At 52.7% G+C, this 27,729-nt stretch overlaps 2 protein-coding genes across 2 annotated transcripts in view; both read right to left on the minus strand.

Annotated features, from left to right (window-relative positions):
- Nucleotides 1–2,839, minus strand: part of LOC125147570 (liprin-alpha-1-like) — a 50,464-nt gene extending 47,625 nt beyond the window's left edge. The window contains exon 1 of the mRNA XM_047824662.1: nucleotides 2,555–2,839. Within this exon, the coding sequence (XP_047680618.1) occupies nucleotides 2,555–2,839 (285 nt within the window). The remainder of the gene's footprint in view (nucleotides 1–2,554) is intronic.
- LOC125147572 (liprin-alpha-1-like) overlaps nucleotides 1–27,729 on the minus strand; it is a 32,908-nt gene that overhangs the window by 1,826 nt on the left and 3,353 nt on the right. Inside the window, exons 2-13 of the mRNA XM_047824663.1 lie at nucleotides 24,910–25,011; nucleotides 24,432–24,638; nucleotides 24,072–24,087; nucleotides 23,529–23,674; nucleotides 21,864–22,010; nucleotides 20,200–20,334; nucleotides 18,561–18,644; nucleotides 16,460–16,591; nucleotides 13,500–13,579; nucleotides 10,237–10,381; nucleotides 5,383–5,534; nucleotides 4,545–4,717 (exon numbers count right to left, since the gene is read on the minus strand). Of these exons, the coding sequence (XP_047680619.1) occupies nucleotides 4,549–4,717; nucleotides 5,383–5,534; nucleotides 10,237–10,381; nucleotides 13,500–13,579; nucleotides 16,460–16,591; nucleotides 18,561–18,644; nucleotides 20,200–20,334; nucleotides 21,864–22,010; nucleotides 23,529–23,674; nucleotides 24,072–24,087; nucleotides 24,432–24,638; nucleotides 24,910–25,011 (1,515 nt within the window). The 3' untranslated portion in view covers nucleotides 4,545–4,548. The remainder of the gene's footprint in view (nucleotides 1–4,544; nucleotides 4,718–5,382; nucleotides 5,535–10,236; nucleotides 10,382–13,499; nucleotides 13,580–16,459; nucleotides 16,592–18,560; nucleotides 18,645–20,199; nucleotides 20,335–21,863; nucleotides 22,011–23,528; nucleotides 23,675–24,071; nucleotides 24,088–24,431; nucleotides 24,639–24,909; nucleotides 25,012–27,729) is intronic.

Genomic DNA, 27,729 nt, shown 5'->3' on the forward strand with positions numbered 1-27,729 from the left:
GCATGCCATAGCATCTGAACGCCTTGTTACATATTAAGTCGGCCATTCTCCATCAGTGTTCACATTCCAACCCAAGAGCCTCCCATACCTCCGCCAAGAGGCTGGGGCAGAGCAGCACGTCACATACAGACCAGCAGCATCTTCTCTGGCTGCATAGAGGACAGAGAGGAAGTGACCCAGAAGCCTGCAGGGAGAGTCTCTGCTGACCCAGCAGGTAAGTCAACAGTGTCTTGATCTACATTGCTATCTCTAAGAAGGTGCCCTCCTGAAGCTTCTATCATCATCCTGGGAAATTACAGGACACATTGTGAAATGAAAACCAAAAATATATAGTAAGGTTACCAGCCCTTTAAAATGACCTCACTCTGCAAGTTTGTTTACAGCTGTTTACCCCCATTCCTGACAGCCACTGGGGGCCCCCTGCCCAGACGGCTGCCCCAGGCGGTAAAGGAGGCAGGGCCATATTTGTGCCAGGACCCTGACCGGGCACAAGTCAGAACAGTCCTGGGCTGACTGGACCTGCCGCACTGTCTTTGTGAAATCACCTTCCTGCTATAGAAGATACTACCTTTTTGTTTTCAAAACAGTCTTTAAGCTGCGGACAGTGCTACACGCTAGGACAGTCCCACCACACCCTTTCACGTGTCCTATTCTCGTCACACTCGAGTGTTCTTATGGCAACGAAGACAGTCTTAAGTAGTGGTGTGGGAGTAAATCAGTCCTGGTGTTGTATAAGGAGAAATCAACACTTCGTGTCTTTTTAAAGAAACGACTGTAACCTTCCCCCAGAGCACAGGGCCCTGGACTGCAGAGAGACCTCCAGCCACCCCCAAAGGCAACTTACAGGCTCTATTGCCAGGCTGCCGTCAATGTGTTATGATGTGAAAAATATTTCTCAAGACTATCAAAAGTCAAATACCAAAAGGAAAGAAACCAAACTCCTCACCTCTGTTAAAATATTTGTTTCTCAATAGCTCGTTGGTTTGGGTGTTTTTACGTTTTTGCAGGGACATTTATTTAGTTTTGAAAGAGACACAAACAGTATGAGTTGTGGAAGGGCAGAGGGCTAGGGAGAGAGAGAATCCCAAGCAGAATCCCCATTGTCACCGCTGAGCCCAACGGGAGGCCCAAACTCACGAAGTGTGAGATCATGACCTGCGCTGAAAGCAAGACTCAGATGCTTAAATGATTGAACTACCAGGCACCCCTGTTTGTTAGATTTTCAGAGAGAGAGGGAGAGAGAGAGAGAGAGAGAACGATTGTGTGTGAGTGAGATAGGGGCAGATAGAAAGGGTGACAGGGGACCCAAAGCAGGCTCCACGCAGACAGCAGCCAGCCCAATGCTGGCCTCAGACTCACAAGCAGTGTGATCATGACCTGAGCGAAAGTCACTTAACCAGCTGAGCCACACAGGCGCCCCGAAGCTCATTTGCTAATAAATTAAGAGCTAAGTTTAACTTGTAAGGTAAAATTATCTCCGCATTTGGAAGAGTAGTCTGGTACATGATTCCTACAAACATAATAATCTACGTTCCTTTTTTTTTTTTTTCTGATTTTACTTTTAGGAAATCTCTACCCCCAACACAGGGCTCAAAGTCACAACCCAGAGATTATGAGTCACGCTGTCCTCTGACTCAGCCAGCCAGGCATGCCCAAATATAATACTTAACAGTTAACGCAAATTTAGAGATCATTAGGCTGAAAACTTATTTCACCAACCCTTTGGTCAGTCCCCATGACCAAAAGGTGGTTCAGCTCCCATTCCAAGATAGTACGAGGCTGAAGTCACAAGCCAACACCCCAAAAGTTATGTCAATCTAAAGGATGACAACATATTGCAATAGCGTCGAAACCAAGACTTCAAACTCAAAACAATACCCATTGAATCCTAATAGTGTATTTTCAATCAGAGATGTTAATGTGGAGTCCATTAATGGGCTTGATTTACTTATCTTTGAGAGGCAGAGAGACAGCATGAGCAGGGGAGGGGCAGAGAGAGATGGAGAGAGAGAATCCCAAGCAGACTCCAAGTTGTCGGCACGGAGCCCGACTTGGGGCTCGACGCCACCAACTAGGAGATCATGACCTGAGCCGAAAGCAAGGGTCGAGCGCCGAATCATCTGAGCCCCCCAGGAAGCCCACAGGAATGGGCCTTTGGGGAGAGGGGTCCATGCTCCCCGGGAAATTAGACAAGGGTGCCGTGGAGGGGGGTTTGCAGTGGGGACACTGAGGGCATTCCCAAAGGTGTACAGTGTTCTGTAGAAGGATCAAAAGATTCCTGATTCTCCACTGAGCCCATGAGTCAAACAGAATTCCACAGGGAAATCAGAAACAGAAGCCATGAAACTTCCACGTGGCACACGAAGCAAGAGTGTTTCTCTCTCCACATAAGAGCTAAACGCACGCCAGTCTCACGAGCCTGTGAGGGGAAGGGACAGGCAGAGCTCAGGCAGGAGGAGGCAGCACCGAGGACTCCGTGCCGCGCAAAACAGACTGGGTTTGGGGAGAGAGGACTAGCTGTGCGGTGAAGCTACGCGCTGCCTTGCTCCAATACAGGTTGCGGGGTCTCCAGCAGGAGAGCAGTGGGCGGGTGCAGACGGCCCGGTGTCACCTGTGTGTTCTGGGTCGGGATCTGCACCAGAAGCGCCAGGGCGGTGACATCGAAGGTCCCGTCTAAGGCCATCAACGTGCCGTGAACGCCACCGTCTACGCGATTGTTGGCCTCCTCTTTAAGGCCAATCGATAGGACCCAGCGAATCACCGGGTCCTTCCTCCAAACCAGCACCTCTGCCGACAGTAAACACCCATGGCCACGGTGGCTGCCGAAAGCTCTCTCCATCACATCCACACCCTGTGATGCAGGACAAGGATCTCCGCTCTGTGCCCCAAGCCTATGCTTCAGCTGCACACTCCGGGTGTTCTGGAAAACCTTCCTCCCGTCAGACAACACTGTTGGCCCCGAGCCTGGGCACCTTGTCACTTCAACACAAACGTCTCAGTTCTAATCGCAAAGCCCGCTTTGTGGACTCAGTTGAAAATCAGAGAAACCTGAAAAGACTCCGAGCATATGAAGAGACTGTGACGGGACACCTCACTTTCATGCAAAGTAATAAATATTGCATCTCCTTTAGGAGACATCGAAAAATCACCAGATGATTCACTAGTTACTTCTGGTGAAAGACTGCTTCTGTCAACTGTGAAGAGATTTAAAATGAAGTACACAGTACAGGAAACACATATACCCAGTTCATTTCCAAGGTCTTTCACTAGGTAAAATAACAGTTGTTCAAACACATGGACACGCTTAAAACACTTACAGATCGTGATTACATTTCTCTGTAAGAACTCTGTAAGAACTCTGTAAGAACTCTGAGACTCATTCTCCTGAGGCGGACATTGTCAACACTAGGCACCTTTCGTGGAGCCTTATGGGGCTCTACCTCACCGCCACCTCCCTGAGAACTTCACTCCTCATAGCCCACTGTACCCAGAAGCCTTACCAGAAACAGTCGGTTAACACATATTTTATAAGTGACGTGTATATGCTGTATTCCTTCATAAAACAAGGTAAATGTGATTAAGAAAACCATAAAGAGGGGAAAATACGTTTACAATACTCTACTGCATGGCAACACATAACTTGCATACAAGTGGACCTGATCTTCAAACTCTGGCTGTTCAAGGGTCAACCGTATGTTTCTGGGACTGGCCATGCATGTCCACAGAGACCATGGTATGATCCACTCTCAGACACTGCGTTATACCTATGGTAACCCAGAACCCAAGTCAGCGATTTGAACATCTCAGCCCCGGAGAAAGTCACCTACACACACTCTGTGAAACTGAATCAAATGCTGGGGCAAACGACTCAATAAACGCTGTCCTCATATGACCAAGTACTTAAACCGTACCTCCCGAAGATGACAAAAGAAACGTAGGAAACACAGTGAAATGTTTTGGCCAATTTTGTGACCTCTGGACTTACAAGACATACACATTTCTGGGAGCAGTGGGTGTGAGAGCCAGAGGGCACTTTCACGAATCTTAATGTTTTCATTACAGAAAGTATAAGGATGTGGAAGTAAACACACCGGCAACATCTAAGGGACCGAATTTTCCCAGCATGGTTCCAGGAGCAAAAGGCCCTGGAGGCCTTTTTATGTCTGTGGAGGACATAATACTGCTTTGCAGCTATAGAGTCTATTGAACAAACGAACAGCTACTGCTTTAAAAACAGGTACAGCTGAAAAGTGCTCAGCAAGGTGACAAGAAACACAATGCTTATTTTTTAAAGTTTTTGGTGTTTTTCAGCTTGTCCGCCCAATTTGCTGAGTCCCAGGGCACCTTGGGAAGGGTTTTCAATTCAGTGGCTCCAATCCAGTGGCTGTGGGGAAGCAGAGTGATGAAATGGGAGGTGGGGGGTGTCCACAGCCACGTGAGGTCTCCCGACACGGGGAGGGGTCTGCAGGCAGAGAGACCACGGATCTAGAGGAATGAGGCCAGTAAGACCACCCACACGCTGGAAACACGCAGGGGACACCAACCTGGTCAGGCAGGCTCGTCGCTAGCGTGGCTGGGGTGGACCTTTTGTCTTCTGGTGAGCAACCAGCGGATGGATTTTGTGATGCCCTTCTTCTTGGGGGCGTTGTTCAGTGAGTCCTGGCTATTGCTAGTTTTGCTGAGGCTGCTCAAGGGGCCATCCCGAGAGCCTGGGGATCTGGGGGACGCACAGGAGAGCATCTTCCACGCGTGCTCGTCACACGACACACCGCCCCACGTGATTAGAAGCACAATCCCCCAGCTTCTAGGGAGGGCTGCGCCCTGGGAGCTGACACTCTCTCCCTCCCAAGTATATCTGGAGTCCAAGCACCTTGGGTTGAGAACGCTCGGCACCCCACCCTGGCCGTGACCCGGGAGCACGGAGGACATGCACACCTGAGCCACCCCAGGACATGGTGCGAGGAACAGAGAGGCTGCTGGAGCTGCCTGGTGGGGGTGGGGGGAAGAGAGCATGGCTCCTGACAGCCCCACAGGGCACAGTGTGGCCCAGGGGAGGAGCCCTAGGGAGCATGTCACCCAGGATCCACCGGGAGGATAAGGGAGGTCTCAGGACGGCTGGTGCGTAGGATCTGAGCAAACGAGGCTGCCCTACAGCCACCAGCATCACAAGACTCTGGTCTTTTCCCCCTGCCTTTTGCTCTGCTGGCCACACCCAGGGCACCCAAGCAGGTATCCCAAGAATGACGTGCACGTAAACTCAGTTCATTGGCCTCTCTTTGGAATCGCTGTTCCGACCCTTTCTCCCCCATGTAGAGATCAAAGGTTTCTCAGAGCTGAAAACCAGCGCACAGGCATGTCGCCTACGATGCCTGTGCCCCTTACTTTGTGGCGTCCCTGATGTCCTCGTGGCTGGCCTTGTGCAGTGCCCCTTGCTGCAGCCTGTCCAAGCTCAGGGACCTCTGGGAAGAAGGAGCTGACGGTACACATCGTGTCCTTGCCGTGCTATCTTGTGACTCTTCCTCCAAAGGCAGCAACTGTGGGGTGGAGAGGAGAGTGACATGAGTTCACCGTGCACCCAGACAGAGGAGCACACAGCCCTGAAATCACAGCCAGCAACTCATTTGAAAAGCTATGAGCTGTGCTTTGTGCAGCGTCCAAAACGACTTCCTAGGATCGGCCTAACGCCAGGCGAAAGGGTGGATTCGCGTCCGGGCAGTGGGCCCACTGAGACCCCCAGCCCATCTGCACCGAGGGGTGTACCCTCCCCAGGACCTCCCACCACCAGGAGCCCGGCCACAGAAGGTAGAGGCGGAGACCCAAACCATGTCACCATATACCACGGCCAGCTGAAAAGGAAGGTATTTGTTTCCTGACGCCATTCAGGGCAAACCCTGGTGAGCACGGAGCCCTCCCATGCACGATTGTCCAAAGCTCTTTGTTTGGGGGAAGTGGAGCGAGCTTGTGGCCTAATCCACTGTCACCTCTGGTGGCGATGCAAGGCTGGAATCTACGGGGACGTGTGTAAAGTGACAAGGCACCCAACCCCCTGACCCCACACTCGGGTCTGACTTCTGCTTCTCGGGGACATTTCGTTTGATGTTACAAACTGATGGACTCATCTGCAGCTTACAGACAGCCTGCTCGACACGGTGGAGACACAGCGTCCCTTGGCTGCCGTCACGACAAATGAACCCCTTCAGACTCCATTTTTCCTTGTGTGACAGGCTGTGGGTCTGCGGCTATGTGGCTGTGGGCCCTGGAAAGGACCGTGGGGCCATGGACCCGCCAGCGTTACGACCCTTGACAGGTCCTGGTGGTGAGGCAGGGCCGGATCTCACGAGACACACGTGTAGGACTGGTGAGACAGGCACAGCCAACTGGGTTTGTACCAGGGCCTCCGAAGCTGCATGGGGCTAGGGACACCCATGGCGGTCAGCACCAAGTGGAGCTGAGCTCAGGGAAGACACAAGCTTAACCAACAGCTCCAAAACACCTGCCTCCTCTCCTGATTTCCTGACAATCATCAGACAACAAAAGGCTACCTTAACAGGCTACAAATTATCCACATAAAACCAAACAGGGTCAGACTGGCTCAACACAAGTAGGTTTCATACCCAGGTGGAAGCAAGGATATGGAGAAAACAAACCCAAAAGGGAACAGGACAGGGAGCCACACTAGCGACCAGGCTATGAGGTGAGCAGAGACGGAGGGTTCCGGGAGCACACCCTCCCCTGTGTCACAGCGCAGTCCACACACAGGCCCCCGCCCAGCACTGGGTCCTGCCAGACTTGTGCCTATGGGCCATTTCAGTCTCAACCAAAACGGGAGGCTCCCGCCAGGCTGGGAAGTGCAACGCCCGTGCTGGCCCTGTCTGCATGGACCTGACACCCACTGCCCGTACACCTAGACTTCATCCCCCAAAACCTCCAAAGAGCCCTCCAAGTAACCATCAGTGAGCTGCGGGAGCAGGCCGTCCTGCCTGGGTGTTCATCACACGACCCTCTCTCTGTTCCTTGAGAAAGTCTTGCTACCGAAGAAAAGGCAGCACGAGCCAGCAGAATGCAGGGCGTGCTCTGTGCCCCGGCGCCGATGTGAGCTCCTGATCTCTGAGGACCGTGCACCGAGGGGCAGGGTGTGGACACCGCAAGGGCCATGAACCTTTCGCTGTCCTCCCTTACCAGGAGACCAAAGCAGGAAAAAAAGACGGTGATGAATACACCCCGGTCACAAAACAACCAGGGACCGAACTGGCACTTGAACGCAAGAATTCAACTGAACGGACACACCGTCTGTGCAGTGGGGGGGCTCCCCCAGCTGCCGCCCAGCTCTGGATCAGAGGCACGGCCCTGTCAGCGCATGGGTGGGAAGGTCTGGGATGGGGGTCCGGTCCAGGGAGCAAGGCATCCCAGTTATGAGGCGGACTCTCTGGTCGAGGGTTCCGTCCCGTGGCACGGCGCTTCCCCATGAGAATGGGCACACCCACATCATTGTCCTCTGGACACAGGAGGTGGCCTGTCCCAGCAAGGGCACTGTAAATGGGAGAAGGGCGCCCGAGCAAAGGTGGGGTACGTGGCAGAGTGGTGTCGTGGCCAGTGTTTGCCCTGCAAAGTGTCCTCATGCACAGGACCCAGGCTCTCAGGCTCTGGTTGCACATCTGGAAATGGGCTAACCACACAAGCTGTGGCTCGCGGGGATGTCTGTGAGGGCCAGGTCACAGGATCCTAAACCACTGCACACACCAGGTGGCAAACCCTAAGAGCTCTCTGAATGCTGCTGGCTACGGCTGTCAAAAGTGGTGATCTCGAAATCGAAACTCTATGCCTCTGCTTCAGTAATTTCTCTTCCTAGAAACTTCTATGTCTCATGGAACTAAGTACGCAGCGCAGCGAGCAAGACACAAACGCGAGACAACGGTGAGCTCTGGTGGCCGTCGCAGGTACCGTGGAAACCGCACGCCGCGCTCGAGCTCCCAGTGGCTCCTGTACTTCCCCGCACACGCCAGCCGCTCGTCCTTACCCAGCTGTGGTGCTCACTGTGAAGAGACGGGCACTCTCCCCCACACCACACACAAACACAGCTAGGTTGCACTACGAAACACTTTCGCTTTCTCCGATGCTTCCTTACATCACTAGGCTGACAGAGGCATGCAAAGAAAGGAAGAGAAATCAGATTTACTGCACACTTGGAAGCTACAATTTCCAAGACCAAACGAGGCAAACATATTTTAAAGAGAACAACAGGACGGATATAATCGAGAGAAGATTTAGAAACAACCACGCCTGGAAGCAGCACTTTGTTCCACCACACATCTGAATGTAATAGGTTATTCGACATTTACCAGAGACACTACCAATTATCACTCAGGGATGGAAAACTCCATTACAACATACACGACTTATTAAAACATGGCATCTTGTAGAACAGAGACATCTAACAGGTGCCTATTCGAAACTTTCCTGTAACTGTTCTCCTTGTTGAAAACCAAGTTACACTTTTACAGTATCACCCTAGGGGATGCCGAAGTTCCCGCAACACCTTGGATAACACCAAACAAACCCACTCTGTTAATGCCCTGCTGGACGTGAATGTGAAATCCTGACCTAGAATTTGATTGACAACCTCTCACAAATCACTGTGCTGGTTACAGGAGGGTGTCCTGGGCAGGTACCTGATAAAAACGGGCTCAGGGGCAGGTGCCGGCTTCACGTTGTAGGAGTCCTGAGTTTCAGTGTAGAAGGCAGTACTTGTGCTCAGTAAGCCCATGAGATTTGGAGTCCTGAACACGAGTGTCGGCACCGCAAAGCGTGCTGTCTGTATCGAGCTTCCGTTCGTCTATGCTCAGTGCCTTATCTCTTTTGAAGAAACACTTCGTTTACAAATTATTATCTGGATCATACCCGTATCCACCTGTAGTATACAGTGATACGTTAACGACAATTTATGCCTATTGGGGCAAAACCCCACTCTCTAATGACAAATGAAGATACAGGAGAAACAACGCGAGCCACCCACGAGTGACCACAGACGCTCCAGGGCAAAACAGCAAAATGACAAAACACAAACCACAGAACTTTTACCCTGTGTCTCCTTCCAGCTAGCACTGCGTCTCTGCTCCCAACCAGAGTTCAAGTCCTCCAGAAAGCTGCCCCTACCGTGTCTAAACAGACTCTGGAACTCTGGCGAGTGGGCTTTAGCGCAAGGGCTCCTGGACCAGACCACCGTGGTCCTTGGCCTCCACCTTGCCTGGCCCCACCCAGCACGACCAGGCCACCGGGCTCCCTTTCTCTGAGCACCTGGCTCACTGAGACCAAGCTCACCGCTTGGTCTCTGCCAGTTCTGTCTCTCTCTCTCCACTGCCACACTGGGCAGTGCCCAGAGAGCCACCCTTGCACTCTGGGGCTATCCACAGGTGCCCATCTAGGGACTTGTCAATCATCTGTCAAACAGAAATAGATAACTAACACACATATCACCTTTTACTTCCCATTCGCTGCTGGTCTCCCCTCACTACACTGTGCACCCATAGGGGTGCAGGCCTCTCCTCTGACTTTTTATCTATTTATTGTTTTCTTTGTTTTATTTCAAGTGGGGGAGGAGCAGAGAGAGGGAGAGAGAGAGAATCCCAAGCAGGCTCCAGGCGCGGTCAGCGCAGAGCCCCATGCGGGGCTGCGGGGCTCCGGGTCTCGATCTCACAAACCCAGAGATTGTGACATGAGCAGAAATCAGCAGTCGGACGCTTGACCGACTGAGCCACCCGGCGCCCCTCATCTGGGTTTTTCAGTCATGCTGCACCCTAGCTCTGGGACGATATCTGCACCAAACTTGTTCCATGACTACAGGTGCTCAAAACTTACACAAATATTAAAAATATACACGGCTGAAGAGACAAAGGACAAAAGTACTTAAACTCCAAAGGTGAATTCTTTGTTGTTTAAGGATGAATACACATGTTCATTTAACCTTCATTAGCGTTTCAAACCCTTACTAATTTGCATTGTGCTGTGCTTAACACTAGGTCCTATCTGAATCCACATTGCTACTTTACACAAAGAAAGAACAAAAGCTCTCAAAAGTAAATTCTAAGGCAGCAAAAGAAGAATGGGGGAAGGGGAAAAGAGAAAGCAGCCTATCAGTCCTTTAGTTCCAGAAGAGCCTCACAGACAGAGGAAAAGGCAGGTGACATTGGAGCAGGCAGGTGGGTCCCACGAGAGCCCCCAGAGGATGGAGGTCCTTGCCTTGGAAGGCTCATGTCGCAGACGGGCCACACGGCCTTTCCGGTGGCGCCGCAACACCGCGCTGCTGCTGCTGCTGCTGCTGGCATGCGTGGGGCTGTCCGCCAGACGGAACCTGGAAGCTGGGATGCTGCCGACGTGCGTCCGCCTGAAATACGGAGGAAAACAATCAAACACGCACACACACACCAAGGTTGTTATCTAAAGAAAAGTGGACTTTGTCAGCCAGGCCAGAACCCATCCATTGGGAAAATGAGGTCAGAGAAAAAGGTCTCCAAGGAAGGCGTCTTTGCCCCTGGCTCCAGTGCAAGCCCGCTAGCCGGGCCCTGTGGAGACAGGGTCTCCCGGGCCCAGCAGGTGCAACGCATCCCCGCGGCCCAGACGTCCCCGAGGTGGAGCAGCGCCTGCCCCCAGTCAAGCTGTCGTCCTGCGTGTCTGCACCACCTCCTGCCCAACTGACCGGAAAGCACTCCTATACATCCCTCTGGCCTTCACCTGCCATCGGCCCACGTGTGCCAAGGCCCTTGCTGTGATGCCAGGTGACCCCAGGTTTTCCTCCACCAGCCACTATCAGGCGCCCCAGGGGCAGTCGCAGCAGGATCCTCGGGAACCACACCTCGCAGCTCCCGTACACAGGAGGTGGCAATGCGCCCGGTGTTTCCAAGGCAAAAGCGTCTCTGGCCTCTGTGCAGTTAGACTAACAGACAAATGTCCCCCTTGGCCACAGAAGTCTCCAGAAAAGTTCCATGGAGCCCCGAGCCCCTAGGGTGGAGTCACTTAATTGGGCTGTCAGCTGCTCCCCTCAGCAAAGGCTCTGGGCACGAAGCTCTGGGCAGCAGCTGTGAAGGAGCACCCGCCAGTGCACGTGCCCGGCCTCACCCACGGGCTCACCCTCCACACTTGAACCCTGCACGGGAGTCCAGTGGCTCCTTGCTCTCTGGAAAAGAAGAGAGGCTGCCTTCCATTTCACCAATCCTTATGGTCTCGGGAGACAGAACACGCCCATCTGATTCACATCAACTAGAGAGGGGGCCCCTGGCGTCACCCCTTGTGGCCTGGAGACAGAGCCACCACGACAGGGCGTCTCCTCTGTGGTGCTTCAAGCTCTTCTCTGCGGCCTTTCAAGAAACGTCATTGACACGTGCTGCCTCAGGGTACTGATTGCTTCTAAGACAGCCAAGTCGGGACTGCCCGCTGGCCACAACCACCTTCCCCTCCTCTGGTCCCCCCATTCCCAGAACAACTGCTCACCTGAGCTCAGGTGGTCTAGCTTCACCGCTGTGCGGCCACGACACATCGCCAATCGGGGAGAGCCACACACGCCACCCCGCATGGGACCTGGCATGGTTCATGGCTCCACCGAGGTTCGTGTGTGTCCCCTGACTCTGACACCCTATCTCAGGCTCCCTGGCTCCCGACCCCACCACCCTGCACCCAGTCCTATCCCAGAGCTCTCTCCCATCTGCCCCGCCTGCGTTGGAAGTGGGTCTGACACCTTTCTTTTCCTCTGCAACCCAGACCATGTCATCTTGCTAGAGGACGACACAAACAGAAGACGTGGCTATGAGGTCGTGCCAGGAGGGCTCAGCTGTCCAGCCTGCCTGCCGCCTTCCCAGTCTCGTCCCCACGGCCTCTGGCCGCTCACGGCGACACAGCTCCCAGCAGCCTCTCTTCTGCCACCAGACGAGAGAGCACTTTGGGAGACGGCTTCAAACAGACCCTGTTCCTCAGCCGGTCTCCTGCCCGGGGTCTTCTGACCACAAGGCCACCTGTGACCGCGGCCAATGCCTCCGCAACCACGGGAGCACTGCGATCCTCTCTATCCTTCTCCTTGGCCAGCTCACCTCAGGCGGGTGACGGGCGTGGACGTCCCTCTTATGGCAACTGCCCCAGGGTGCCACCCTCCAGGGGCCTGCACAGCCCCTTCCCTTGAGAACTCCAACATGCACTCGAGTGGCCTGCACCGCATCCACTGTTTGCTCCCTTGGCCTCCTCACACATACCCGTCTTCAAGCCCTGGAATGGTGACACTCAGCACACTGGTGTCTTGCTGGCGAGGATCTCCGTCAGCCAACCAAGAGGCTGCTCTGTGCCTGGATCTTCCTGGGTGCTTCTCTCTCCGGACACACATTTGCTGTGCCACCAGTAGTTCCGTGGACAGGGAGGGCCGCTTGTGACTCTACCTGCACTGACTTCTCTCTCCTACAAGCAGGCTCAACAAGGGCAGCCACAGCACACCCTCGACTCTCCCGAGAGCCCCCGACGGCAGCCGCACAGACCCCAGTGAGGCCTGAGTGGGCCTGCCTTTGGAGCAGGAGCCTCCTTCCTGCACCTAAGGGGGCCCAGTCAGCTACTCGAGGCACTGTCACACCAGAATGACTCTCACATGGTACCCATTTCCTACAAAGAAGCAAGCAAACCTTTTAATACCTCGCTGACAATTACTGTCTGCAGGACGCAGCTCACAAGCCGGCTGACCCACTCCCTCACAGGCGACTCACCAACGTCCCAACAGAGTTACAGCGATTACATGTCATTCTCCAGTCTTTTCAAACATATAAGAAACTGCGAGCACTGCGCTAACCCCACCAATGTCAAGGTGACCTTCACAACCATGGCCACGTGTGCACTCCCATGGTGACCCCACTGGCGTTGCGGAAGGGACCATAGCTTCCAGGGATGCTGGGCCGAACCTGGCACGCTGGACCCCTCCTAGCCCCACACCATCACTGCCACACTCGGTGGAGGGAGGCCGCAAAGAAACCCACCCAAACACGAACAGAATTTGCCCTAACTTCCACTCCTCCTCCCATGGCTGTGAGCTCTGTCATGCCTCCCAGTGTCCTGAGATTCCAAACCTAACCTCTGGAATGAGGTTGTACTTCTCCCTCTTGCCAACTACTAAGCTACCGGCTCCCTGAGCTACATCCAGTCACTCTGCCCATTCGGCCAGAGGATTCCTCTGGAAGATACACAGCAGGTGCCAACATAGGTGTTTGTGAGGTGGTTCATGTTAGGCACGGTGAAGGGCAGTGTCCCCCCCAGCCCCGCCCCATCATCAGTTAGCCGGTCCCTGGAAAATGGATCGCGTCAGACTACAACACACTCAGGGTTATTGTGTGTAACTCTGATCCGGTTCGGGTCATACCATAGCACACCCACGGTTCTACTTTCGAACCATGAGCTGGTTCACGTCATACTGGTGACAGAGGGAAGCCGCCCCCAGCCGCATCTCAAACAGATGTGTGAACCGGGAAGTGTCATACCCGTGGTGAAGCGAAGAGCCTCTCACTCTTGCCCGCTTTAATACGGCCCTCAGTGCTTCGAAGTTCCGTAGAAGGTGATCCTGCAAAGCAGCAAATGACAACGACGCTCACTGCAAGCAAGGTTAACTAGTCTTTGCATCAGGAGTCCGTTCAACACAGAGCACAAACTGGTAGTGGCCAGAGGAGAGGAGAGTAGGGGCGGTGGGCAAAAGAGATGATGGTGATTACGAGGCATCAGCATCCAGATATCAAATAAGGCCGTCTCAGGGATGAAAAGCACAGTACAGGGAATACAGTCTGTGATACCCTAAGGACTCTGTATGGTGACACACGGTGACCACAGTGATGGTGACGAGCAAAGAGTCACGTGTGCAATTGTTGAAACCGTATGCTGTCTACTTGAAACTGATACAACACTGTAGGTTCATTAGAAAACAAGAACAAATGGAAAACACTACTAGCATCAAGTGTGCTGAAATGCTGACCATCATAACCACGATGGGTAAATTCAGCAGTTACAAACCCCAAGACCATTCTCTCCAAGAGTCCTCCAGGAAACACCCAGATCACCAAGTGAACGTCCTAAACCCTACTGAACAGTTAGGTCTCAGGCATAGCAAGGTTACAGAGGAGAAACACCGAGCCACTAGGACTTCTTCCTAATTATGTAGAGAGGAGCAGGACTTTCTGGGCGGTGGGGGAATAGCCCTTCTGTGCAATAGGCACGTGGTCCGTCGTGGACCCTCTGCAGCCCAGCCTCACGTCTGCACACGCAGCACCAGGGAGCAAACCGACGAGGAGCTTCGGTCACACAACTAGCCCGTAGGCAGTGCCGTCCCAGGCCGGAGACACCGCCGCACGTGGCTAACTGAGCGCCCAAAATGGGGCTGGTCCCAACCACAGGGGATGGAACTGTGAGATGCCCCGTGGGTTGCAAGGACTGAATGTGGAAAAACATTGTAGAGTAGCTCCTTCATGTCTACACTATTTACATGATACAATAACATGTTGCTTGCATCAGGCTGCATGAAAACTAAACATCACCCATCTGTTTGACCATTGCAACGGTTTTTTTTTTTTTAATTTATTTTTGGGACAGAGAAAGACAGAGCATGAATGGGGGAGGAGCAGAGAGAGAGGGAGACACAGAATCGGAAACAGGCTCCAGGCTCTGAGCCATCAGCCCAGAGCCCGACATGGGGCTCGAACTCACAGACTGCGAGATCGTGACCTGGCTGAAGTCGGACGCTTAAGCGACTGTGCCACCCAGGCGTCCCTGTTTGACCTTTTCAAATGCAGCCTCGAGAACCCTTGGGATGACACCCGTGTCACCTGTTACCTTCCTGCTGGGCTACGCTGCACTCAACGAAAGGTTTACGTGAACATTTTAGCTTTCGAGCGAACCCCCGAAGGGACTCAGAAATCTGAACCCCATAGGCTGCTCGGCTCCAACTCCGCCACATGCGTGCCATTCAGACTTGTGAGCGTGGGGCCGCTCGAAAGCACAGTGCTGGCTCGCCTTGGAGGAAGTGTGAGCCCCAGAGGTCACCTGCTCCTTTCCAGTCTCAACCGATCACTGAATGATTGAGAGATGGAAATACCTTCTCACGTTGCGTTTCTTATAACTGTTTTTTCAGATTGCCAACTTCTCCTAACAGAGTCTTCTGAGAAAGGTACACACAGTCCTTTAGTGTTGATTCTTTCAAACGTTCCACATGCTAGAGCATGCCGACGTTTCTCTTTACCATAACGCAGCACCACAGACAAGGCATGGAGCGGATGGCCCTACCAACGAACCGGGTCACATGACCACAGAGTGAAATGCTGTCTGTGAAACTGCAGTAACAGCCTTTACTCATACTTTGTCCATGTACAATTTCTTCACGGATCACTGTCTGACTGTAAGTATGACAAGTTCCTAAGTTCACTTGCAGCAGGTACACTGGTTGGTACTAGCTTTTAGGGTCTGTGATGCCTCAGTCACTTGGGAAACCTGACCTAAGTTTCGTACATATACTTCCAATCTCACATACAACTTTCTACCGAAAGGCTGCCCCAGTGATCAAGGTAGAACCTCACGTGGGGTATAATAACGCACCTCATAATGGGTTTTACCCAAAACAAGTGTGTCGTGGAATTAGCATTGCTCATTGGTGTCTCCAAGTGCCAATCTTAGGGAAGATTCTGGGCTCATCTACAGGGACACAGGTGTCACCAGAACCGGTAGTATCAGGTCCGCATCCAACTGTCCCCACCAGAGCTTCTCTCACAGAGATGGTATGATACTGCTTCCCTCCCGTTACACCTCAAGTGTATCCGTTATGATGGTGTGAGAGTCCAGGCTTCAACTCTTTGCAACCCAGATGAAAAGAGGGAAGGCAGGACATGGATCAAGAGAAACTCTGTTTTCAGCTGGTTAAATGCCTGACAGAACTGCGCACTCCTACCGCTCGTTCTGGACGAAAGAGGTAGAAATTAGCTCCCCAGACAAGAACCAGGCTGAAGGTTCCAGCACAGGGGTGGCAAACGAGGGCCTGCCGACCACATCCAGCCACCGCCGGGTCCTCTCAACAAAGGGTTATCGGCACACGGCCCCTCCCCTTAGTTATATACTGCCTATGGCTGTTTCTGTGCCCATCTTTGATTAGCATGAAGCTAGCTTACTCCTTACGTCTCAGTTAGGAAAAGCCTAAAATACTCACTCTCGGGCCCTCCCCAGACCACACTCCTCTTCTAGACAGTGAGACGCACCTTCCCACACACATACGTCGGGCAGGGACAGGACACTGGGAACTTAACGTAGGCAGTGGGTAACAGCCTGCAGTTTTTCCGCGTGAAAGAATCATTTCTTCTTTCTGCAGTGGCTGTTAGCCTCTGCTCCACGCTGCTCCTCAGGATCACAACGTGAGCGTCTCCTCTGTGAGGACGGGGGCACTCAGCCGCTGTCTCTCATGTCCTACCTTATCTTCCGCAGCAGCCATTCTCTCTTTTAGATGACGCTGAAGTCGCTTGTCCGATTCATACAGGAGCTTGTCAATAGTGCTGGACAGATGTTGATTAGTCTCTTCCTTTAGTTTTTCTCTCTGCCTTACCTGAAAGAGAAGACGCAGGCTTCAAGCCAAAGTGCGAACACCGGCTCAGGCGTGCGAATGACCAGCGGTGTGACCCACACGCACGCCATCCTCGGCTGCCCCTTCCCACGGCACTCTTTGGCGTGCTTGTGCGTCACTGCCAGCACCGACCTAGCGGGGCACAGAAACGCAGGAACCTGCTTCCCAGGGGTCATCACTTAGCAGGTCCCTTTGTTTCTGGGAAACAAAACACGCATGGGCCCTCACGAATGTCCTCATTATTAGCTCTCAGATGGGCTCAGGAGGCAGATGTACATGCAGGAAAGAGCATATTCTTAAGGGGATCAGCTGATCTACCCACGGGAGGAGGAATATTCCGGGGCGGACACAGAAGCTCGGATCTGGCCTCAGGGGGAAAGAAATGAATCCATTGACAAAACCCAAAGATAAAAAAAAAATCCCCTTTGGGAAAGATTCAGTGGTGAGAAAGACTTTCACCTGTTTTTCGTGAAATTCACACATCTCCTGAACGTTTTGTAATGGAAACTTGTATTTACCTCAAGTAATTTCCGAACGTAACCGCAAAGTTCACGGGTCTGTGTTTTATAGAACTCTCATCAATCGTATGGTTTAAAAACTTGTTTCTACCGCATATCCTGAATTAACCCAAAACAGAAGCGGCGAGGACAGGCCGGCAGGATTCAGGGGCTCCTGCCGGGCGCAGGGCCGTGGGGTACGGAGTACACATGTGCCCTGCAGTCGGGGGGCCCAGGGAGGAGGAAGAGCCCTCAGGACACACCCGCAGGCTAGGCAATGGACAGTCCCTCCAGCCTCGGGCTTCCTCATCTCTAAGCCACACCTGCTGGCACCTCTTTCCTTGGGAGCAGGCAACAGAAAGCACGACCACCACACCTCACACGCAGCAACGGCCATCACTTGGAAAAGACCCTGGCCACCCCACAAGAAGGGATCAGCACCCAAGTATTTTTCAAGCGAAGCAGCTTAAAAGTGTCCTTGCAATTGTCTCAGTTATAATAGAATCCTTATCTCAACACCTGTCCCTCCATACTACCATACAGTCCTAAAGGCAATGAAGTGCTTCTCTAAGTAGGTGAGGTCGAATTCTCGGCCCAAGAGGCTAGCGTCTGGTTGTGCTCGCTTGTGTGCATGTGTCATGGCGGGCTGGGGTCGGCCAACCCGAGCCGTCACGCTGGCATCAGAAGCTTCACTCCGCGGAAACTCATGTTTTATTCTCTGACCCTGAGGGCCAAGCACACGAGTTTCTGGTGTAAGTTAAGGGTGAGTGTTTTGGGTTTTCTGGTGAAAACAAAACCTGATGGCCTTGGATGGACGTCCCAAGTTGGGGAGGCTGCTGCCTGCTCTGTCTCCTGGGTGTTTCATGTTGACGTCCGACCAGCTCCCGCAGGGAAAAATCTCAGGGGATTCAAGGGACAGGGGCCTCCCTTTCGTCAAGGCTCGATGACGCTATTCCTCTTCTTAGGAACATCTACCCCGACCTGTGCCTTTACATCTCAAGTAGAAATTCAGGATGTGGGGACCAAGGTCAGGCCCGTGACCTGATTTCAGGACCTCAGTGTCATGTCCTAAGGAAGGAGACCCCTCCTCTAGGCTGCCCTACCCCAGGCCAGTACCTCCGCTTTGGCCAAGGGACACCCACGAGGTCCCGCGTCAACCGTGAGTAGCTGCTAATGAGCTGGTGGGCACGGTGGGCTGTGCGGGTGCCTCCACCCCTAGGCGGCACTGCCTACGGGGCCCCAGCGTCCAGAGAACATTGTCCACAGGCTAGGAGTGTTCACTAACATCCAACTTGCACAAGAGTGCACTGTACCCCTGATGGGATCGAGAAGGGGCCTGGCGTCCACGTGGGGAGAAGTGGGAAACAAGGGACCACTCCCTACCCCCACACCCCCAGCCTGCGCCTCATCCTCAATCACTGCCAGGTGCGCGGCTGCTCCGCCCGGACACGTACCCGCTGCAGTTCTTGGTTCTTTTCCTCCAGCTGGGCCTCCATCTGGCGCAGCCTTTCTTCCATGTTGCCACGCCTCTGCTCGGCCTGTGGGCGACAGCGGGGTTAGAAGAGCTGGCTGCCTCACAACACACGCTGTGCCTACGCACGACATGCTGTGAGCGGCCTTCTGCCTGCTCACAGTCCCTACAGGCCTCATGCGTGCCAGTGGGAAACAGTGGGCTTCCTTGCTGGTGACCGGGGGTAGGCAACGGTCTCGTCCCCACCCCGGGTTCCGGATCCTTGGACGGTGCCTCGTCCCCCGGGAGACACGCCTGTCCACTCAGCACGGACAGGAGGAAGCAGCAAGCGGAAAGAGCAAACAGGCGTGCTGCCTTCCTAAGCTGGGAAGTTACTTCCAACAACTTAGCTTCCTCAGCAGCACAGTGTCCAAAGACAAAGGGTCGGGCTACACGGCTGACCAGGGACAGGAGACAGGACAGGCGAGAAAAGAAACGGAGACTTGGCATGCAGATCACAAAGGAGGAGAGGCTCTGTTGGAGCCTGGGCCTGTGGGCGCCCAATGCCGCCTGCCCGACTTGATGGCAGCCTTGAGGGCCATTATCCCGTGACGAACCCACCCCCCTTCCACTGGGACCCTCACTGCACTGGAACCGGTGACACAGAAGCACCGACAGGCTCCCTGCTACAGGTTCCCTCAGCCCCGGTTCCGGAAGGACGGACTGGCTGCCCAGTCATGTGCTCCCTCGTCCTGTGTGCATCACTCGATCCCAGCACAGACTACATCATGTCTGGAAACTACCTCTTCAACTGCTGCCTTCCTCTGTGGGTGGTGAGGGCTGTGAGAGCTGGGAGGGCAGGGAATGTGTCTGGCACGTTCCTCGACTCTATTTGTGGAACCTCCGAGTGAATTCCTTAAAGATTTATTTCTTAAAGGGGTGTCTGGGTGGCTCAGTCAGTCGGATTCTGACTCTTGGCTTCAGCTCAGGTCATGAACTCAAGGTTTGGGCGTTCGAGCCCTGGGTCAGGCTCTGTACTGATAGCATGGAGCCTACTTGGCATTCTATCTCCTTCTTTCTGCCCCTCCCCTGCTCATGTATGTGCCCATGCTCGCCCTCTCTGTCTGTGTCAAATAAATGAACATTTAAGAATTTTTTAAATAAAAACGATTGTGTTTAAAAGAGGATAGGATATTCTCATTTCTCGGAAAAATTCTATGCTTTCTTTGTTTTTTTTTTCCTTCGGTAAGCTCTACACCCAACGGGGAGCTCAGACTCATGACCCTGAGATCAAGAGTCCCAAGCTCCACTGACTGAGCCGGCCAGGCACCCCTGTCCTTCTCTTGCCCAAGGCTACTATCTTGAGCTTTGAGTCGCTGACTTAAGTCTGAAAAGCAGTGAGTCTTAGATGCAGCCAACGGCAAACAGCACACGTCAGACAAAACCGGAGGGAACAAAACTGGGGATGATGCCTGCCGTTTGAAAAGCATTCCAATCTCAGACAAAGTAGCACCGAAAACAGATCTCAGCTGGTTCGCGGACTTTGGCACGCCGACGTTACCGGTGAGAAATGAGATACAAGAATGGACCGCCATGAAAATGACATTCCCACCATGGGACCCAGAAGGAAACGGGGGCCCCACCTTGCAGAGGGTGGCCACCCTCTGGGCCGGCTCGGCTTCCACCTCGGGCAGCGACTTGGCCTTCCTCGGGGTCTGCTGCAGCCTCCGCTCCGCCACCTCCAGGCGCTCTTTCAACTGGCGGTTTTGATCCACAGTCTAGGAAATGAAGGCAAAGCATCAAAGTGTAGCAAGTCTTCTCTCCGTTTCCATTTTTAATAAAGTGAAACAAAATCTGAATGCAGAGATCTACTGTTAGTTCTGACCGAAGCCAACAGTTTGGTAGGTGCTTCAGAGTAAACCTTTCCTTTCTGCAAGGAGTCACCCACGGCCTTGGTCCTCCTTTCACTACGCAAAACATGTCTTGCCAAACTCTTTGCTCTTCTCCAGTATCTTCAAAGAAGTCTTTCCAAAGACAAAGTTCCCACACATTAAAGAAAACCCATCTTCTGGAGGAGCTTGCTCGTTCTTCCTGACCAGTTAAGGAGAGAAGGGTTCGGTCCTAACCCTTCTTAAACATACTTATACTGCGGTCCGAGGGCTCGCTACATAGGACATTCTGAGGTGGGCACATCAGCCAGCACAGAGCTTCTGAGAGCATGCCTGATGCCAGTTGAGTTCTTTTTGGAAGTGTACCATTATTCAACAAAAACACTCTCCCTCTTGACCAAAAACGTGGAAACCTTCAACGTGGAAAAGTTAGACACGAGATTTTTTGTTAAAGGACTTTTAGGGAAGCCGAGGTGGCTCAGTCGGTTAAGCGTCCACCTTCGGCTCAGGTCATGATCTCATAGCTCATGGGGTCAACCCCGCCTCGTGCTCTGTGCTGACAGCTCAGAGCCTGGAGCCTGCTTTGGATTCTGTGTCTACCTCTCTCTCACTCTGGCTCCCTTTCTCAAAAATAAATAAGCATCAAAAATATATAAAGTCATTTTAAAAATCATGTACAAGGTGAGGTTTTTGCAAGGTTAACGTTTGTTCCCACAGACTCCTTCCATCTTCTGTGTGCATATAGCTCTGTGTGTATATACAGACCGCGTATCATGCTTTAAAACCCTCCAAAATAAATCACATGCTGTACACATAGTATTTCGTGATCTGCCCTTTACACTCATGCTTTGGAACATGTTACGTGCTCTCAAACAGCATTCCTCGATGTCATTTTAATGGCTTCCTAGTATTTCACTTTGATTATCATGTTGGGTCGACTGACACATTTGACAAACACACCAGACAAAGCTCTCTCTGTTTCCAAGAAGCTGGATGTGGTGTTCCTGTTCAATGCCGGATGACCTGAGACAACCAAGGAAGAGACGTGCGGCTTCCCAAAGCACAGGGTCTCACATCCTCACGCCAGACTGTGCTTCTGCCCCTGCCATTCCCCCCGATCTCAGGTACTAACCAAAATGGCCAGCTGCCTACACATTCCCGGCCACTCCCTGCTCCTTTGGAAACAGTGCTAACAGGCAACAGAGTAACGTGCATGTAAGACAAGACAAAGAAGGAATCAAGGAGGGGAGCCCCATAACATGCTTCCATAAAATTCGAAAGAATTAAACCCTGGACGTTGAAGTAACCCCGCTGGTCAACACAAGATTCTAAGATCCTAAAACCTTGACATTGACACTTGGTCCTTAACTTGACTTGTAATTAATAAAAGTGGAATGAAGTTCAACGAAACCAACGACCTGTCGATGCAGAGAGTCCTTCTTTGCGATCTCGTTTTCAAGTTTATCCTTGAGGTCGTGCAGAGAGGTGGCTTTGTGCTGTGCCCTGAGGCAGCGCTTCTCAAGGGTAGTGATCCTGTCTTGCATGTCTTCCTTCTGGGCCACGGCCTACAGCAGGTATTTCAGAGGGAAAACAGGGAAAGAATTAGCGTACGACACATTAACACGCTCCAGACACAAAAACCGGGCGAAATCCTCGTTTTCCAAACAAACAGAAAAGTAGCATCCTCGGGGTACCTGGGTGGCTCAGCCGGTGTCGCTTTGTGAGTTGGCGCCCGCCCCGCGTCAGGCTCTGTGCCGACAGTGCGGAGGCTGCTCAGGATTCTGACCAGTTACCCAGGCTTATTCTTTCCCATGTGTTCAAAGACAAACGGATAATAAAGTCTCCCGGAAATCACCTCGGTTGCCTCCGGACACCGTTGAGCTTTCCACAGAACAGCGACTTGCCTCTGGAGGCACACACCATGAGACAACCATCCTTTTTCCGGGGAAAAGGTGGATGAAATCTCATCCAATTACCACAGAGTTGAAGCAGCAGTGTTAACAAATGGAAGCCAAACTCCACCTTTCATATAACTGGAAGTCATCTTCTATAGCCTAACCCTGTAACAACATTGTATCCCATGGTATCGGACACTGCCAATGGAACCAGAACGTCCTGCCCTGCTTTTCTTGTCCAACACGGGAAAGATTCCTCTTCCAGCCCTCCGTGTTTACTAAGCAATTTATGTCAGCAGTCTCAAGAGTGAAAGTGATGAGTCCTAAGAAATGATTTCCTAAATTCTCTGCATCTTGAACTCTGCTGAGGGGTCTCTCCCCACCTTTGCCAAACAACAACTTCACTGAACAGGTTCTATAATTTCTGCAAATACTTTTGTTTTAAATTCTGACACGATCTCCCCCACACTAAGGTACTAAACAGACTGCTCGTGCACTTACACCCTCAAGGGCCTGACAGGGTGTTCCCGAGGTGGCATTTCCGGGCTGGGGGTGGGGTGTGCGGGGACTGTCCGCAAAGGGCAGCTCACAGTGACAGGAGGAGGCACAGAGAAACCATCCTACCCTTACTAGTTTCTGTGACAATGATCAGATTCCCATCGACGTCCACACGTGCAGAAGCGGCCGCACTCCTCCATGACCTTACACCAGAACCAGCGGGCTGCGCCTCGCTCACTCTGACCGCCACGACCAGGGGCACGGAACCCTGGGAGGAGGGCAGGGCGGCAGAGGTGGCCGTGACGGCCCCTGGCAGAGCGGCCCCCGCAAGGCCGTGCCCCCGGAAACGACCTGGCAGCACCACGCTGGTTCCTACGTGCGAGTGTGTTCCCAAAACGGACCGAGAGCATGGCAGGGGCCAAGCTCAGGTGGCCCACACTCCACACCCGAGGCCACTCTGCCGCCTGCCTGCCAGGCCTCTGCAGGGGAGAGTCCAGGGAGGACAGATTCCACCACACAGACGGGGAGGCAGCCCACCCAGGCCCCGGAGTCACGTCCCGTTCTGCTGCTACTTCTACCAAACTCCAAACGTTCAAAACCCGTGGGAGACGAAGGACACACGGGGCAAGGCCGAACCAAACACCCCACGTTAGGCTCGACGATGGCGTGGCCATTTCAACTGACACTCACTTCACGGACATCTCTTTGTAATATAGTGTTCCTTGCTTCAGAAAGGATGAGGTCTTTCCTTGAGATGTCTAGGTCCTCTTCCAGCTTGGCCACGAGAATGCACAGGGTAGTCAGGAGCTCTTTCACCTGGCTCTGCACCTTTGACACTCAGAAAGGGAAGCAACATGTGAGGGCCCCCACTGCTAGTCTTCCTATGTTGTTTTTTTTTTTCAATGTTTATTTATTTTTTGGGGGACAGAGAGAGATAGAGCATGAACGGGGGAGGGGCAGAGAGAGAGGGAAACACAGAATCGGAAACAGGCTCCAGGCTCTGAGCCATCAGCCCAGAGCCTGACGCGGGGCTCAAACTCACGGACCGCGAGATCGTGACCTGGCTGAAGTCGGACGCTTAACCGACTGCGCCACCCAGGCCCCCCGTGTTGTTTTAAAAACAATGGATAAAAAGGAAACCCCCTCCAATCAAATCCTGGGATGATGTCTGGAGCTGAACTCTGCGTGTGGCCCCTAATTCTTCTACGAAACTACACCCCTCCAGTGCCACACGTAACTGCTCTCTCACCTGGAAACAAAGGGATTGAGTTGGTACACAGAGGTGTTTCATTAGTCCTTACTCTACAGTTACCCTAAGACCCCTTCGCCTCAAATAACATGACAGAATGCTGGTAAGCTTTTTCACGGATGCTCCTGTTCACAAACTTGCTTGTTAACCGCTTTCAATTTTACATTCGAGACAAATCTTCCCCGAAATAAATTACATTATGCAATTTGTACTAGCCAATCGATACACACAACATTTCCACCAACTACTGCTTTTTAACCATACAGACCTGTCTTCTTACAAGAATTCAAGAAGATGAAAAGGAAACTCCAGTCACACAAACACACAAAGTGTGCCTAGAACACACAGCATGTGCACAAATTGAGAACCGCTGTGGCTAGGCACACCATTTCAGCCTCGGTTTTGTCCTTCTCCAATATGGAGTTGAGGACCTTGAGCACCTCCACCTCACTGGACACGCCGGCAGGAGTCTTCGCCTGTCGCCGTATGACTGTTTTTTGAAGAGCTCTCTCGTGCCTGGAGACGAGGAACTCCAAATGTTCCAGCAGCAGCTGGTGGGAGAGGCAAAAGGAAAACCGTGTTTCAAGCACACCTTCAATTCCGGGCGTCAAGTTCACCAAATGCAAAACCAAGTCTGAATCCCTTCAATTCAGATCCCAGGTAGGGAGCCACCCCCTCGAATGTGTTAAAATAGCCTCGCTCTTCCTCACGGATCAAACAAGGTTTGAGAACAATAGGTCCCAGCCAACTCCACGGGGACATGTGGACAAGGGGCGTGAATGGTGTCCTGTGTTTAAAGACACTGGCAGTGCGCCTACTGACCCTGGTGTTGTTTCTCTCCGCCTTCAGGTTGGCGATCTCCTCCTCTCTCTGCATTAGCTGCTCCCTGCAGGTGTGGAGCTCTGCAGCGAGAGCTGCACACTCCTGGGGTCGGAGAGGGGACAAAAGTGGAGAGACACAGGGGGTCTTTACCAGAGCACACCAGGCCTCCGTGGCCCTCCAGAGTCCCAGCACCCACCACCCTCAAGTAGCATCACACACACCAGTCCCCTCCTCGCCACCCACAGGAGCCCCGGGGATTTTCGGAGGGACCGACACTCAAGGGGACAGACGTTTTCAGGTGCCTGGCAGGTCTAGGACTCAGGAACTCTGCTGACTCGGGAGCAACAGGCCGAGAAGCCTCCTGCCCATCCGCAGCCTCTGGCCTCGCCTGGCAAGCAGGCTTGTGGAGCGGCAGTGAGGAAAGGCTGACGGTCCTCAAAAGCTGCTGTCTTGGCCTGAACCCCTGGCTCAATCAGACTCAACCCTACCCGATGGACTTTTCAAAAATGATGGTAGGACTCTTGACGAAAGGGCGAGTTTACGACTTCTTTCCATAGGCAAGCAGGAAATATTATGGAGGAAGGGTTTCTGAGGAGAGTGATGCCAGGGCCCACCACCCCGCGTGGGGCTTCTCTCCCGCCAATACTGAGCGCCCGCCCAGGACATGGCGTACAGGTGGGCTCCAAGGAGGTGGACGCACACTCTCCAGTCAGTCGAGCGCAGAGCCCGGTGCAGGGCTCAATCCCTGAACCATGACATCATGACCTGAGCTGAAACCAAGAGTCAGACGCTTAATGCCCTGAGACACCCAGGCGCCCCAGAGCTTTGGTCTCTGTAGGACAGACGAGGGGATAAACGTTCACTTAACAACTGACATTCCAAATAAAGAGAGTTGTTGATTTCAGCAATTCTAGAAAATCCAAGTACAAACTGGTGGCATACTTCAATTTCTTTCATAAATTAACCCTTTCCAAATCAACGGGAATGTTACCACAGAACTGACCACGTTCCTTGCAATCTGACTTGACAAGGTGAACCCACAGAAGCCTATCTGATCCTTGAGGTAGGACTGTGCAGGCCCATTTCTATGTGGGGATTTTTGTTCCAATAAATACATTGGAAACTTTTCTGGAGATGTGTGACATTTGGAAAGAATGGCAGATGAGCTGAGCAGCTACGAAGTATCAAAACTAGTAAGTAAACGGGAGGCCACGAGTGCATGATACTAGGCTATTAGAGCATTTCCTCTCCGAAAACATACACAAACCTACTCTAACAAGATAAAACGTATCATTTTGCACACAGAAACTGACCGTACCTACATGGTGCCATTTGCAGTCAAGAGAAAGGCAAACCAATGTGGAGACGCAGGATTAAGTCCTAACCGCATAACACAAGCTGTAGCAGACGCTGTCCTCTGGGGGAAGTGTGCACCACCTCCTGTTGCTATTGAGGTCCCCTCAAGTGTTGCACGAATCCACGAATCTCCTACTCAGCTCTTGGTAAGCACTTCCTTTCTCCAGTAAATCAAGCACCACAGGAGAAGTGATTTCTCAGGGTTCCTGCATCATTTTCACCATGTTAAGGGCAATACCATCAACCTTAATTACATCCTGGGACCCATTTGAAGTGTCCCCAGGGATGCTGGACGTGCTCCCGCGATGCAGAGAAGACTCATGGTATGACAAGAAAAGGCCGAATGGCCTGACACGTCCTGAGGTCCACAGCTGCAGCTGCCAGCCGGCCAGCGTGAGGACCATGGAGGCACAAAGAAAGGGAAATTCTCGAAGCTCTCGCTGCGGCTACCCCAGCACACGCAAAAACCTGGTGCTATTTGTGAGACATCTTTGTGTCTCGTGTGGAAGATGTGGCATCTCTGTGGATGTAGGACTGCTGTGAGACGGGCACACCTGCAGACTCAACTCAAACTGCAAGACAAGTGAAGACCTGACATCACGACGTAAGGCAGAAGGAAGGGAAGGATCGAAAACTGGCACATTTCAATGCAGGCACAGGATAGCTTGGTGATTTTAGAAAGGGGTTTGGCTTTGAAAATGGTCCAGACGATAGGAGAAGCAGCTTCCACCACGAAGAAGAAGGACACAGTTTCCCAGACGCCCGAGAGAAGATTGCAGAGAAGCAGGAACTACCATCCACCGCATGTCAACCACTCCAACACAAAAAGTGAAAACCCAAGAAAATCAGTTGAGGAGACCATGGCTGCCTGCACAGGTTTTTCATGCAGAAGGAGGTGCCCTGTCGGGGGGGAAAATGCCACAAACGACATTTATTCACGAGAAAGACAAGTGAGCACCAAGATGTTGGGTAGGAAGGGGTGAAGCAGCGACCGAATGAGCGGATACAGGCGGGGGTGTGAGCAGGGCGGCTGGCCCTGTGTAGGAAGCTCACCCCAGGGTCCTGAAGGCAACAAGTCCCAGTGGCCAGTGGTCTGGCTGCACAACCAGAGCCCTTGCCCTGGACCAGTTCCATCCCGGCTCTGTCCCTCAACTCAGGAAGTACGCTGAGAGCAAGGGAATGTCCTCTAAAGTTCTTCTGACATCGGACAATGTCCTGGCCACCCAGAACCCCACGGGTCACCACCAAACGTGTCTTGGTGGCTCACTCGCTCCGGAGCGCAGCGGGTCTAAGTCAGCCTGCGCACCAGGGGCCACGAGGACCTGTGAGGCTCATGACACAGGCACGTTACAAGAAGGACAGTCAATGCTGCCAAAGAGAACCGCCACAGAGGGAACATTATGAAAGTCAGGAAGATGCCAAGGGACGTTACAAAAAACTCTGGGGAAACCATCAAGCCCAACA

The sequence above is a fragment of the Prionailurus viverrinus genome, chromosome D2 (genome assembly GCF_022837055.1).
Source record: "Prionailurus viverrinus isolate Anna chromosome D2, UM_Priviv_1.0, whole genome shotgun sequence".
Taxonomy (NCBI): Eukaryota; Metazoa; Chordata; class Mammalia; order Carnivora; family Felidae; genus Prionailurus; species Prionailurus viverrinus.